Here is a 14,312-nt window from a genome sequence, read left to right on the forward strand (position 1 = left end):
AAGCCCTATCTCGGGGCTATGCTTGGCCACTCCTTATGGAATCACCGACTCTAGCAACAGCCTGAAGATAAAAATCTGCTGAATGGGACCACAGGCCCCCCTGCCTGGGCCACTCCCATGACCAGCAGCTGACCTACTTGTACTAACAAGATTATGTGATGGCCCTGGCCCGGCCGAGGTCAGAGGAGATTGATACTAAGTAGGAGATGATCTGGCTGCGCTGAGAGCAGAGAGGCCATTTGAGGAAACGAGCTCTGGGTGAGCCAGGGACAGTCAGCCCCAGCAAGACAAACAGGCTTGGTACATTGGAAAGGGCCTCACAGCAGGTGATGGCTGATACAATGTGGGAGGAAGTCCTGCTCTGATTCTACACCCTGAGACCTCATCCAGGAGGCATTGGGACCTTGCAGAGCCGTGATGAAGGCCTTTGTTCCCAAGACTTTCCAGATACATGTTTGTGTTTCCATTTGCTGGTTCCAAATGGCAGTCCAGATGTTTCCACCCTTTCCAGGTGTTCCAGCTCTTTCCACAGAGCTGATGTGTAGTCTGAACTCTCCCCTACCGTGGGAAAGGGCTTCTATTCTCTGGGATCCCATACCTTTTATGGTGATTTCATTTAGATGTGTGTGTGTGCATGAGAGAGAGAGGGAGAGGGGACCAGAAAGAGGCCCTGCAGCTGACCTGCCTTCCTCAGGGCCGCAGGAGATGGGAGGTTAGGGTGTGCGAGGAAGGTTCAGAAGGAAAACACGAGGACTTGATTTTCCTTGCCGGCCCCTCTAGCCCACAGTCAGCAGATGTTCTCAGCGCCAGCACTGCAACCCAAGGAGCTCTCCTGGGATAACAGCAACTCTGTGCTGCTCGGCAGAAGATGGCAGTGCTCCATCTGTGCCATGGGGCCACTGAGGCTGTGTGGATGAGGGAGCCCGTAGTATGCCGGCTTCCTGACATCTCAGCTCTGGCGTGGAGCTGCAGGGCCCGCCCACCGGGACTCTTGGAAGGGCCTCGTGTGCCCGATGGGTGGCCCTGCAGGATGGAGCCTCTTGCCAGACATAGCTACAGATGAACCAACTCAGAGTGTGTGGGAGACAGGCGGAAAGGAGGAAATTCCAGACCTGTTTATTTTTCTTGCCCATCCTGGATGCAGGCAGCGTTTGGTCCCTGCAGCTTTCTGCACTGCACCTCCTCCATCTGTCTGTGTCATGAACCAGAGGATCTCCAGGGTCCCTTCTAACTCAAACCCTCTGGAGTCTGGGCCCCTGCAGAGTTGCTTCCTGGGAAGGATGATGCTCTCAACTACTCACTTGGTCCTTGTTGTAGCTCATGCTTATACGGGGCTTTCTGGATGCCAGGTCCTGTTTTAAGCACATTCATGGATCAGTTTATGTATTCCTTTAACAACCCTGTGAGAGTTTACAGAGGAAGAGTCTGAGGTACAAAGAGGGTAAGGAATCAGTTGACTAGGTCCTCGACTGCCAAGTGGCAGCACCAGGATTCAAACCCAGGCCTCTGTGGCTCCAGAACTCCAGCTAACATAGCAAAATTTAATCATACCAGTTAATAATATTTTTATTTATTTTGTCTCATGGACCCTCCCATCAGAGCTGTGTGTCTCATGATGTTGACTTCTTAGAGGGGGACACGGAGCAGCGTGGCACCCAAAGCACCTTGGCAAGGGTGTGTAGGCTTCCCGAGGTGGCCCAGCGCTCGCGGGGGAAGCCAGCCTGGACTCCAGAACAGACTCCAAGGCACCACGCTGCCTGATCACATGTGCCATTGAGCTCACCCTCCCGGGCCACACAGCCGTGAGGAGGACCTCGTGAGCCCCTGCGCCTCAGTCTCCGTGTCTCCCACCTTGAACCACACGGGTAAAGTGCTTTGCATGTTGCCCACGACACCGTCACATTGAATGTGCCCTCCTCATTTTTCTTCGATGTCAGAGCAGCACTGTTGTGCACGGAGTGCTCTGTGGGCTGCTGGCCAAGCGTGTACGCAGGGATGTGGAAGGAGGCCCTCCCTGGGCTCCAGGTACCTGGGGTTAGAAAGCACATGGCAGGGAGCTTGGCAGGAAAAGGTCAGCTTTTCTGACCAGCTTTCCTGACCAGAAAAGGAAGTCTCATGAACACGGTCACCAGTAGTGACCAGTACAGTAGAGCTTCTGGTAGATTCGTGGAAAGTGAGCTGCTAAGGACCAAAGAGATAATCTTGTTCAAGGATGGTAAAAATATCTCTCTGCCATTTTTGGTCTACTCCCTGCACACACCACTGACGAGTCACGGTCACCTCCTCCCCACCCTGGATCAGAGTCCTCCTCAGTCTCGCGCTCTAACAGCCAGCACTTGAACTCACGACGGAAATAAATCCTGTTTGTTGCCTCTGAGTCCAACCATGTCCTTTTACCAGGAAAGAGAGAGGGTTAGAGAGAAGTGACTTGCCTAAGGTCTCAGCCAGTTAGTAATGATGCAGGGGATTTAGGGTGAAAGTCTGGGAATTGGGTGGCATGAGTGAGCCTAGTAAGGCCAGCATCCAGACCCCAACTCCCAGGCCAGCCTCTTCCCATCCGCTTCAGCTGCTCTGGCCGCTCCACTCATCAGCCTAACTGAATGGTCCCAGATAAGATGTGTTCCCTTTCTCATTTGCAGCCCGCCACTCCAAGGACAAGGAGGAGGAGAGCTTGAGTAAGCAGGCCAAAGCCAAGCCTCATGCTAAAGCAGAGAACAAACCAGAAGGTGAGAGGATGGCCAGACCACTAGGTTTCCTCCTGCCACCTTCCTCCCTCCCGGTGGCCCAGGGCTGAGACATGCCTCTTGGCCTCTGGGAGCCAGTCAGCTGGAGCGATGATCTGGTGCGGCATGTCAGCCTCCTCCTCCCGGGGTCTTCCCTTTCTGCAAGGATTGCTGTCCTGAGGGAGGTCCTTGACAGCTCTGTGCAAACTCTCCTCTGATGGGCCAGGCCAGGCTGCGTGTGTGTGTGTGTGTGTGTGTGTGAGATTCTTTTTCACTAAATGTTGTCCCAGAGGAGACTCTATTGGGCTCCATTTCTTCTTCCTGTCACTTCTACACAAGGACAGTGCTATTAGGGATTGGTACAAGACCAGCAATCCCAGGAGGGAAGGACACCAGGGGTCCAATGATACAGAAGAGCAGCATCCCTGTGGCAGCGGGGGTAGAGAGAGTACGAGAGCTCTTGGCCTGTGGGTGCTGCACCGCACACCAGGCCTGCCTAATGCACGCAGCAACCCTTGGAGGGAGGGAGAGCAGCAGCCATTCTCCCCATTCAATAGACAAGGAAACACCAGCTGAGAGGTCGAGTGACTTACCTAAAGCTGCAGAGCCAAGAAGTGAGGGCCTCTTCCTAAACCTGGCTCTCCAGATTTTCTGAGTCTCTGTTCCTGGCAATACTATTCCAAGGCTTCCAAGCTGTTGTCTTTGAAGTCACCAGAACCCTTTCCATGTAGGGGGTAAGAGGAAAGGTTAGACCTTGAGGGCTGGGACTTTGCTGTCTCTCTCTGTTGCCCAAGCTGTTCCTAGGATCTGTGGCCACACTGGTCAGGATTAGATGCTTGTGAATACAGGGGGAGCAAGGATGGCCACTCCTAGCTGTCCTCTTATCCGCGGCTATCCCTGTGGAAAGAAATTCCCCAGACTTTCTGAAATACCGAGGTAGACAAGTCCAGTAGCCCAGAGCCCCTCATACTAGCCTCTGACAGCCGCCCTTGGAACCTGGCACACGTTTCTGACCTATTCCATGTTTATCCTTTAAAGAGGAGGAGCCAGCCCAGCTTCCTGGGGCCACGGTCACGCCAGCCCCTGCTCCAGAAGTCAAGGGAGATCAGGAGGAGGATCCCGGTGGTCAGGTAGGCACCAGCCTCTTCCTTGGTGGTGGAGTTTAAGAGGACCGAGGAAGGACTTGCTGGCCCCAAATCCTTCCTTCCTGCAGGTCTGAAATTCTATTGGAGGTTCATTCCTCTGAGGTAAGCCTGCTGTTTCTGTGAATATCACGTACCTCATGGGGTCAGTTACGTCACATTAACACCTCAGTATGAGTGAGATGCCATATATGAGAATGTGTTGCCAACTGTCACATAAGGGTGACTCTCAGGGTGTCTGTCAGAAACTAGGGGGCAGTAAGACATGTGGTGGGGAGGGTTGCTGGATGCCTTTGGAACCCCCTGAGGTTTATCCACAGGGCTTCCAGAGTCCTGCCGCCGCTGTCTTTACGGCCACAAAGCCTCTTCTTCTGCCAGGCTCCAGCCAACTGGACTCCTTATCTCCATGCTTCTTCTACCTCTGGGCCTTGGTTTCCTCCCCTTCAGGATACCTTTTCCCTCCACCTTCCTCTCTCTCTCATCCACCTCTCCAGGCCACTGTATATGCCTCCATGGCCATCAAGCTTCCCTGACCCCCTTCACCCCCCGCCAGATGAATGAACGCCTATTGTACTTGGTCCCTGTCTCAGGGCTCCTAGCACAGCCTTCCCCATACTCTGTTTAGGAGTCTTAGTTCTTCTGCTAGGTGGTGAGGTTCCTGAGGGCAGGATGCACAATCTGAGCTATCTGTCTCTCCCACAGAGAGGCAATGCCTGGTAGGCACAGCTATGCTCAGTTAGGGTTGAGTAATGACAGTAAATAAGCATTTAGTTGACAAGTTCCATCCCTGTTTTTTTTTTTTTTTCTGTTTAACACCCAGAAACAGTCAATTGTATCATCCTTAAGCCAGCAGCTTTGCATTTAGTGTCTGAGACATCTTGATGGCATCATGAGTGTCCTGAGTAGACCCATTATGGCCAGCTCAAGTGAAAGGGATTAAGAAAATTAACAAGTCAGGAAATGCCAGATGCTGGCGAGGATGTGGAGAAAGGGGAACCCTCCTACACTGTTGGTGGGAATGCCAGCTGGTACAACCACTCTGGAAAACAGCATGGAGGTTCCTCAAAAAGTTGAAAATAGGGGTTCCTGGGTGGCTCAGTGGGTTAAAGCCTCTACCTTCGGCTCAGGTCATGATCTCAGGGTCCTGGGATCGAGCCCCACGTCGGACTCTCTGCTCAGCAGGGAGCCTGCTTCCTCCCTCTCTCTCTGCCTGCCTCTCTGCCTACTTGTGATCTCTGTCTGTCAAATAAATAAATAAAATCTTTAAAAAAAAAAGTTGAAAATAGAGCTACCCTATGACCCAGCAATTGCATTACTGGGTATTTACCCTAAAGATACAAATGTAGTGATCCGAAGGGGCACGTGCACCCAAATGTTTAGAGCAGCAATGTCCACCACAGCCAAACTATGGAAAGAACCTAGATGTCCATCAACAGATGAATGGATAAAGAAGATTTGGTATATATACACAATGGAATACTATGCAGCCATCAAAAGAAATGAAATCTTGCCATTTGTGACGACATGGATGGAACTAGAGGGTATTATGCTGAACGAAATAAGTCAATCAGAGAAAGACAATTATCATATGATCTCCCTGATATGAGGAATTTGAGAGGCAGGGCAGGGAGTTTGGGGAGTAGGAAAAGAATAAATGAAAAAAGATGGGATCGGGAGGGAGACAAACGATAAGAGACTCCTAATCTCACAAAACAAACTGAGGCTTGCGGTGGGGGTGGGGAGGGGGGTAGGGAGAGAGAGGTGGGGTTATGGACACTGGGGAAGGTATGTGCTATGGGGAAGGCTGTGAAGTGTGTAAACCTGGCGATTCACAGACCTGTACCCCTGGGGCTTATAATACATTATATGTTAATTTAAAAATTTTAAAAATTATATTTAAAAAAAAAGAAAGGGATTAAGAAGCTATAGAGGTGTCTCTTGGAATCCCAGGGAAAGATCAGTCTCACAAAGAACTGTACCAAGTCCTGAGCGGAGATCTGTGACCCTAGTGGCTTCTTGCTCTCTGTCTTGCTCTCCTTCAGGTCCCCTTCTCTGTGTGCAGGCTTTATCACTCAGCTTCGTCTGGCAGCCTGGCTTCATTTGCTTTCTTACGGGCACACAGAGCCCTAATCCCCCACGTGGGGCCTCCAGTCCACAGGAGGGTCAACCAATGACTGGCTTCCAGTATCAAAAGATACTGGATTCTTCAAACCAGGTCCCAGGTCAGGGATCCAGTCTGTGTCCAATCAACTGTGGCAGGGAGTGGTGGGCTGTTTTGACTCCAACACAGGAAAAAAAAAAAAAAAAAAAAAGAGCCATTGGCTCAGAGGGTGTGAGGCGTGATAGTTCTCAGAGAAAAGGGTGCAGGCTGGGCAGATACTCCCATACCTATGGATTTAAATGACTTGTCATCTCCTCCAGGAAACCTTCTCTCCTGGTAGAGGTGCGGGAGGGAGGGCAGGACTTATTCCAGACTAAAATCTTCTCACTGTTCATTTCCAATTCACAGCCCAGGCCCCATGAATATTTGACCACTACATCAGAGGTTTACAGCTCGGGTTTTGTATTAGAATAATTTGAGGAACTTTAAAAAATGCGCAATTAAGTTAGAGTATCTGGGGTGGGTCCTTGGGCATGAAAGTTTTTAAGGCCCCCCGGTGATTTGAATATGCAGCGGAGTGGAGACTCACTGAGCATCCCTTGGAGGCTGGCTGTGTCATGAAATTTTTATAGATGACATACTCCCGTGGGCACACAGCTCAGGTCATTTGCTCGAGGGACTGGCCAGGCATGTTGTTATAGGGCAGTTGGGTGTCTAATCTGTGGACACTCAGAATTAGTGGCTTTTGGATTACATATGGAGTCAGTCCCTTGTGGCCAAACAGTGGTCTGCAAGCGGATGTATTAGGAGCACTTGTGAGCACGTTAGAATAGATTCCTGGCTTCTCATCGCAGAGATTCTAATTCAGTTGGTCCACATGGGGCCAGGACATCTGTATTTCTTTGATTTTATTCATTTATTTTGCAAATCTGTATTTCTACTGAGCTCCCCAAGCTACTCAGCTTTGAAAGATCTCTTTCAGCCTTGGCAACTGCAAAGCAGGACAGCTTTGTGGTCAAGAGGCCGAGAGTTGGACTGTCCATATTACAAAGCCCAATTTTATCACTTACTATGTGAATCAGGGGTATATTATTTAACTACTCTATACCCTGGTTTCTCCATCTGTTAGATGGATTTAATTCTGTCTGTACTATAAACTTATTGACTCATGAAGCACACTAAGTGCTATTATTATCTAAGCCACTTAGCATAGTGCCTGGCACATAAAAACCCCCAGTAAGTAGGTATTATTATCATCATTTCATACATACAAGATATATGACAATTTAGGAGTTTTAGTAGACTCAGCCATGTAACCACCAAAAGATAAGCTATATTAGACAACATTAATGGAAGCACATTTCTAAGAAAAGGAGGTGATAGTCCTATTCCACTCTGTGGCGTTCTGTGTTCAGTTTTCGAAGCTTCCTCCTGGGGTATAAACTTAACTAGAGCAAGTTCACTAACATGGGTAGGAGGCTCTGGGCAATAGCATAGAAAGATTGAAGAACCTGAGAATCTCTAACTCAGGATAAAAAGCTGTCTTGTGGAAGGGTGATTAGCTTTGTTTTGTGTAGCTTCAAAGAGTCAACATACACACAGAGTGTAGAACCTTATCATAAATAAGAACTTTAATCAGAGTTGTCAAGAGGCAGAAGCCACCTGAGGTGGTGAGTTTTCCATCCCTGAAAATGATCGAGTATAGACAGGACAACCACCGGGTGGGAATGCTGGGAAGAGAATTTTGCTGAATGACTGCACTAGTTTCTCCTCATACTCAAGTTTGTAGATCCATTCTGAGAACAACAATAACAAAAATGGGGAAACACTGGGAAGGAAATCAAGCAGAGCAGTTATTTCCACACTAATCTGTTGACTTTGGCTTGCAGGAAGGAGAGGTGGCTGAGGCTGAGAGCACAGGTGAAGTGACAGGTGAAGAGGCTGAAGCTCCTGGTAGAGGTGAAAATGGACAACAAGGTGAAGGTGAAACTCAACTGGAAGGTGAAGGTGAAATTGAAGCAGAAGGAGAAAGCGAACATGAAGGTGAAATCGAAGAAGGAAAATGCGCCAATGAATGTGATCCTGGAGGTGAACTCCAGGCAGAAGGAGAAGCAGCTGATGACGGTGGAGGTGAACTCCAGGCAGAAGGAGAAGCAGCTGATGACGGTGGAGGTGAACTCCAGGCAGAAGATGGTGAAATGAAATCTGATGAGGGTGAAAATGAGGAGCAGGAACTCAATGCTGAATGTAAAAGTGAAGCCAAAAGTGATGAGAAAGATAGAGATGCTGAAGGGGGCGGAGAAGGACATGGAAGTGAAGATGAAAAGGAGGAAGAGGAGGAGGAAGAGGAGGAAGAGGAAGATGAGGAGGAGGAGGAGGAAGTGGAGGAGGAGGAGGAGGAGGAAGAGGAGGAAGATGAGGAGGCAAATGAGGAGCCTTTGTCCCTGGAGTGGCCAGAGACGAGGAAGAAGCAGGCCATTTACCTGTTCCTCCTACCCATTGTGTTCCCACTGTGGCTGACAGTGCCCGATGTCCGGAGGCTGGTGAGTTCGCCCAGCTGTATCCCAGGGAGTCTGTGGAGTCTTTAGGCCTCTCATGCAAGAGATGAGAGGATGGGGCAAACTGACTTGGCAGGGCTCAACCACAGAGAGTATCTGGGATGTACCTTGCAGCTCCAGAGGGACCACGGGCCTAGGGGGACATACCGGTAGGCTTGGGAGGCCCTAAAATGGGCTTGTTTCCATCACTATAAGGGTGTGAACTAGTACAATTCCTATTACCAGTTTCTTGCTTTTAATATGGGAATAATGCCAAGTTCCCCCTTCCCCCAACCAATATGTTCCAGCCAGGGATATTCTGAAAACTTAGGGGGAAAGTATTTCTACCCAGCATTCTCATTTATAGGGAAAGCTCTGACTAACAGGCCCTACCCAAAGGCTGTCCATACTCTACCTCGGGGTCCGAGGGTGAGGAGAGCAGCAGGAGGTTGTAGATACCACACGGAACGCCTAGACCAGTCTGTTTCTAGGGCAAGCAAATAGTTCCCTTCACAGTTTGGTGACTGCTGAATGCCCTGCTGGCCAGACGCCCAGTGGGCCGCCATCTCCTTCCTTCCCCAGACATCTCAGGGTCCTCACTGGAGACCCAGATCTCAGCTGACCATCTCCAGATCCTCTCCACCACTCCCCCCAGCAGATCCTGTCACTGATTCTGGGGCTCCCTCGGAGGGGTCAAAGACCTTTAGACTCTGCAACTTATTTCCCTTCCTTTTTGCTAATAGGAGTCTAAGAAGTTTTTTGTTCTTACCTTCCTGGGATCTGTCGTGTGGATTGCCATGTTCTCATACCTCATGGTATGGTGGGCTCACCAGGTGAGTGAACTAAATCCTGCATCATCAGGGCCCAAGGGCACTTTTTCTCCCCTTCAGGGTGAAGGTCCAGTACCCAGGCAATGGTGAGGCTCAAGTGAATTTGTAGGTCCTACATTGTTTGTAAAGGCTCAAATGTTGACTCTTTATTCTGGTGAGTGTAGTATTTTCAAGTATGGGTCTTGTCTTACAGTCACGCTGCAGCCTGACATAGAAGGCCGTTCAGGGGCTGATCCAGCTAATCATTGCTTATTAGCCTTCTTCCAGGCTTTCTCTGTCACGCATGCCCTGCTCCCCTCCATTTGGTGACGCTGTGCACACTTGTGAGCCCAAACTCAGTTTTGCCTTCTGCTGGGCATTTTGTCAGTCTTCCTCCAAGTGCCCGTGGCTTTTCTCTTCTACCTGGGATCGCTGGTTATAAGTTTTTCTCTTTCACTAGGCTGGGAGTAGGGTCAGTGTTGTGATGCTCATATTTTTATCTCTGGCCTCTAACTTAGTTCCTGGCACTCAGCAGGTGTCCATGGTTGTTCTGGAAATGGAAACATGAAATGAACAAGTCTTTGGAGGGGCAGTTCTTTTGGGAAGCTGGAGGTGTTGGAGTTGAAATGACAGTGAGAGGTGGTATTAAAGATAGACTTGTAGTCCAATTTAGACAAGAGCTGCGTCATTCCCTGAAGCCTTGAGCAGGGGCCCTGCTCTTTCTCTGTGTGGCCCATCTCTCCCAGGCTAAAGGAGAGTGCTGAGCTCTGTGGAAAGGGGTTGGGCTTGCACGAAATAGCATGTGGTTGGTGCTTTGAAGAGCCTCAGGTTTTCCCCTTGCTGTTGCTGTGCTTTCTTATCACTGTAACTTTTTACCAGGTTGGTGAAACAGTAGGGATTTCTGAAGAGATAATGGGTTTGACGATCCTAGCAGCAGGCACGTCCATTCCTGACCTCATCACCAGTGTGATTGTCGCTCGGAAAGGCCTGGGGGACATGGCCGTGTCAAGCTCTGTGGGCAGTAACATATTTGATATCACGGTGGGGTGAGTGGCAAAGTTGCTTTCGAAGGCTTATCAAGTATGACTGGGAAACACTGTGTCGGCTCTGTTCGCTGGTTTTCTGCTTCATTATTTACACGTGGAATAATAGGGCATTTATATTATTAGTGTCTACAAGGCAGCAAAGTGTCCTCCCCTCATTCATCACGGCCAGATGGGATAATAGGACAAAAATGCTGCCTGAAATGTAACCAAGTAGAATTTATAGATGAGTTGAAAAACAAAGTCCATCAAATTCATTACCAAATACAGTCAAATGCTCTGCTCACTGACCTCCGTCAAAGTGGGGTTGGAAGGAGCAGTGACTCAGTTTCACCTCCTGATATTTCTGGTCCTTGGCATTTGGGGTCCTGCCAGCTCAGAGGCTCTAAAAGCATTTTGTCTAAACAAGCAAATGCAGCACCCTCCTGTACCCACTCTCCTTCCCCTCCTCCCAACTTGTCAGAACAGAACCTCTGGGCTCTTTTCATTTTCGTAGGCATAACCCAGTTTTGGGAAGGGACTTTTGTTTCTTTAATATGAATTTGTGTATGTGTGTGTATGGAGGGGTGGGGCATAGGAGAGCCCCAATCACTGAGGAATTTAAAAACATGTTAGCCTGAGATAGTGCTTATAAAAATTGTGAGATTAGAGAGTCAAACATCAACCCATCTGGGTTTCTCATACGCACGTCATGAATTATGGAGAAAAAAAACCCACTTGGACCCAGAAAATTTCAGTTTTAACCTAGGGTCTTCTAGTTACTAGCTGTGAGTCCTTGGGCATGTAATTTCAATTTCCCTGAACGTAAGTTTCCTCATCTATGAAATGGGGCTAAGCTTTTCTGTTCTGTTTCATAGGCTTTGTGTGTATGTGTGTGTGTAAAAATAAGTGCTTTTAAATTATAAATTATAAAAGAGTTTTATAAGTATATAAATTATATAAATTTATAAATTGTTTTATTATAAAATACATTATAAAATGTAAATGTTATAAATTATATATTTATATGAATTATAAAACACTATAAATTATAAAAGTGTTTACATATGTGGGGTTATTATATGTAGGATTATTATAAATTAAGAATATTCACTTTTTTCTTTTCAATCTTGCAGCCTGCCTGCCCCTTGGTTGCTCTTCTCTCTCATCAATGGATTACAGCCTGTTCCAGTCAGCAGCAATGGCTTGTTTTGTGCAATTGTTTTGCTTTTTCTCATGCTCTTGTTTGTGATCTCTTCAATTGCCTCATGCAAATGGAGAATGAACAAGATCCTGGGCTTCACGATGTTCCTTCTTTACTTTATATTCCTGATAATGAGCGTGATGTTAGAAGATCGAATCATTTCCTGTCCCGTATCTGTCTGAGTCAGAGTCACTGTTGCTCACAATGGACATGGATCAGAAAAACCATGCCAGAAGCTACTGTACTTCTTGTTACATTAATGAAAGAATGAACATGGTCCAGGAGAGTGACCGGAGTGGCCAAGAGCCTCTGATGGGAATGTCATCTGAACATTATCCTTGGAAGCACCTGCAGCTCATTGTAGATTAACAATCTCCCCTCTAGAGGGATGGAGCTCCTGCCCCTGACTGCTGTTGGCAGCTATCATGTGGAGGCCTGTAGAAGGACCTCTGGAGCCAGAGGGTTTTCTGAATGAGAAATAACTTGGGGGTGAGGGCTGGGACAGTCACAATAGAAGTAAGGCAAGCCCCCATGCCCACAGTCCCTGATCATTCCTGAAGGGCTGTTGCTCCGAAGATGCAGATGTGGTCTACACTGCATCCCCGGGCCTCTGGCCCAAGCACATGCTGCAATTTGCTGTCCTCTCTTTTTCTGTTTAAAATGTGGCTTGTTTTTTAAATCAGATTTGTAAATATTGCAAGTCCAATTATTGGTGGGTTTAAGGAACTAAGACTATAGAAAAAAATGTATAATAGGAATCAATTACATTGTACATCATAGTCCAGTAAAATGTATACCAGTATTTTACAGCTTAAAAGGACTACCTTAGCTCTTACAGCTACATTTCTCAAAACTGAAAGTAAAGTAAGTAGCCCAAGAAATTAAAATTTATACATCACCCTTGAACTGGAAGTGGGAGTGTTGGGGAAGGAAAACTACTCTAAGGGCTCTTTAAACATATGTACTTACTAGAAAATCCAAGTTAGTATTGTCTCCGCCAAGTGGTCACCTTGAGGGATTAGACAGTCATACAAAAGCAGTCCTGGCTTTGCTCCTCCAGCATATTCTCGCCTAACAGTGACAGCAGCTACTAGTGAGTAAGAAAAGGAGTAATTTTAAAGAGATCCCAAAATCAGTAGAGCCAAGTCTGATTTATAAAGTAAGAGATCCTGTGGGGTAATGCTATTTTTGTGTGTCACCCTAGATAGGATTATAAGGCAAGACGATTGATTTCCTGTGTGGCTTATAAGTGGATCTCCAGGCAGTTACAAAGGAGAAATTCCAAAAATGTTTAACATGATGACAACATGGTGAGATAGAGAGTATTACTGCTTCCACTAGTTAAAGGACTTTTGTGTTTGTACAAATTGTGTCACTATTTAAACATTGCATGTGGAATTTGAAGTGCTTGCCTATTAAAAACCACTGCTTGCTGCTTTTACTAGAATTGATTTAAGGGACACATTAGAAATGAAACAGTTCTGTGTCCCTAGTTCCAGAGCAGAAGGAGCTCAGGTGACTATAGATTATGATGGTAAATACGGCTTTAATTATGAACATGAGAGGCTTCATTGAAGATTAGAAGATAGCAGGACAGATGTGATGTAAAAAAAAAAAAATCAAACCTTTTGGTGTTCAAAATACTTCAGTCCATAATCCATCTCTTAAGATGGGCTGATTAATTAATTAATTGCCTCCCTGCCCCAGGATTCACATTCTTTGGAAATGATTTTTATTAAATTTCAATAAATTGTGAGCCCTAATGGTATTTTATTCTGCAAACCTGGATGAGTTAATCTATATCTTTAGGTCACTTGGTTGGAATGCGTGAGAAGATAACAATGGAAACATAGTCATTCCATATTCATAGTTATCCTCATTGGTGCTGTTGCACTGCCTGCTCTCCCTATGGCATGGCCCAAGAACAGGAGGACAGAACGAGTCAGAAGGGTGATTCCAATGCCAAACTGTGCACATCTGCAGCCAATTCCAGCCAACTCAGGGACATCACCCGAGAGCCTGGGTTCCAATATTTTTCCCCAGAATGGCTGAGGAGTACTGGACAGTGAAACATTTTGTTATGAGAGAGTGCTGGACAGACATTTCATGATTAAAGTCAACTCTAATGATCTAACATCCCATTCATGATCAGTTTGCTGGATGTCTGGCATTTCTCTTTGCTTGGAGAGGAAGGTCTGATCACATCACACTATGACCGAAAGGGTCAAGAGAAATTAAAGCTGGGTGTTGATGGATGTATAAGAAGTCACTGGGGTGGGAGGGAGGAAGGAGACTTCAGGGAGATGGAAAACTTATACAATTTTTAAAAGATCAATTTGTTCTGCTTGGAAATGAAATTTTTTGTTATGTTTATAAATCTATAATTTATTAAAAGTATACTGTTTAGCATGAAGGATCATCTTAAAATGTCAAGATAATGGTGAGATGGTCCTCTCATGTGATAGGCAAAGTGACCTATCTAGTCACAGGGGACAAATCCCAGGTTACTCATTCAGCCTTAGGATGCATGAACTGATCCACTGGAGCTTCTCAGTTGGAGGACAGTGGCTACCCAGATGATGGTTTCATCCCTCTGGAGGTTGCATTTCCTTGGTGACCCTGGTGATAGATTTGGGCCCGATTTCTAAAAATGTGAGCCTCTCCCTGACTTAATGGGTTAAAATTCTATATAGTATTGAAAGAAAAAAAAACACCATCCATATTTTTGAAAAATGGTGTTCTCTTTAAATGTTTACAAAGTAAAATGGTTCTTC

The 14,312-nt window shown here is 46.9% G+C and overlaps 1 protein-coding gene across 3 annotated transcripts in view; it reads left to right on the top strand.

Moving 5' to 3' along the window:
• Nucleotides 1–11,729, top strand: part of SLC24A1 (solute carrier family 24 member 1) — a 28,162-nt gene extending 16,433 nt beyond the window's left edge. For 2 of the 3 annotated variants that reach the window (XM_044229833.1, XM_044229834.1), the window contains 7 exons: nt 2,640–2,726; nt 3,762–3,853; nt 7,856–8,054; nt 8,139–8,509; nt 9,247–9,336; nt 10,192–10,358; nt 11,471–11,729. In XM_044229833.1, the coding sequence (XP_044085768.1) occupies nt 2,640–2,726; nt 3,762–3,853; nt 7,856–8,054; nt 8,139–8,509; nt 9,247–9,336; nt 10,192–10,358; nt 11,471–11,720 (1,256 nt within the window). In that variant the 3' untranslated portion in view covers nt 11,721–11,729. The remainder of the gene's footprint in view (nt 1–2,639; nt 2,727–3,761; nt 3,854–7,855; nt 8,055–8,138; nt 8,510–9,246; nt 9,337–10,191; nt 10,359–11,470) is intronic. The other variant, XM_044229835.1, reaches the window with a different exon arrangement.
• The last annotated feature ends 2,583 nt before the right edge of the window (nt 11,730–14,312 follow it).

The sequence above is a fragment of the Neovison vison genome, chromosome 13, assembly GCF_020171115.1.
Source record: "Neovison vison isolate M4711 chromosome 13, ASM_NN_V1, whole genome shotgun sequence".
Lineage (NCBI taxonomy): Eukaryota > Metazoa > Chordata > Mammalia > Carnivora > Mustelidae > Neogale > Neogale vison.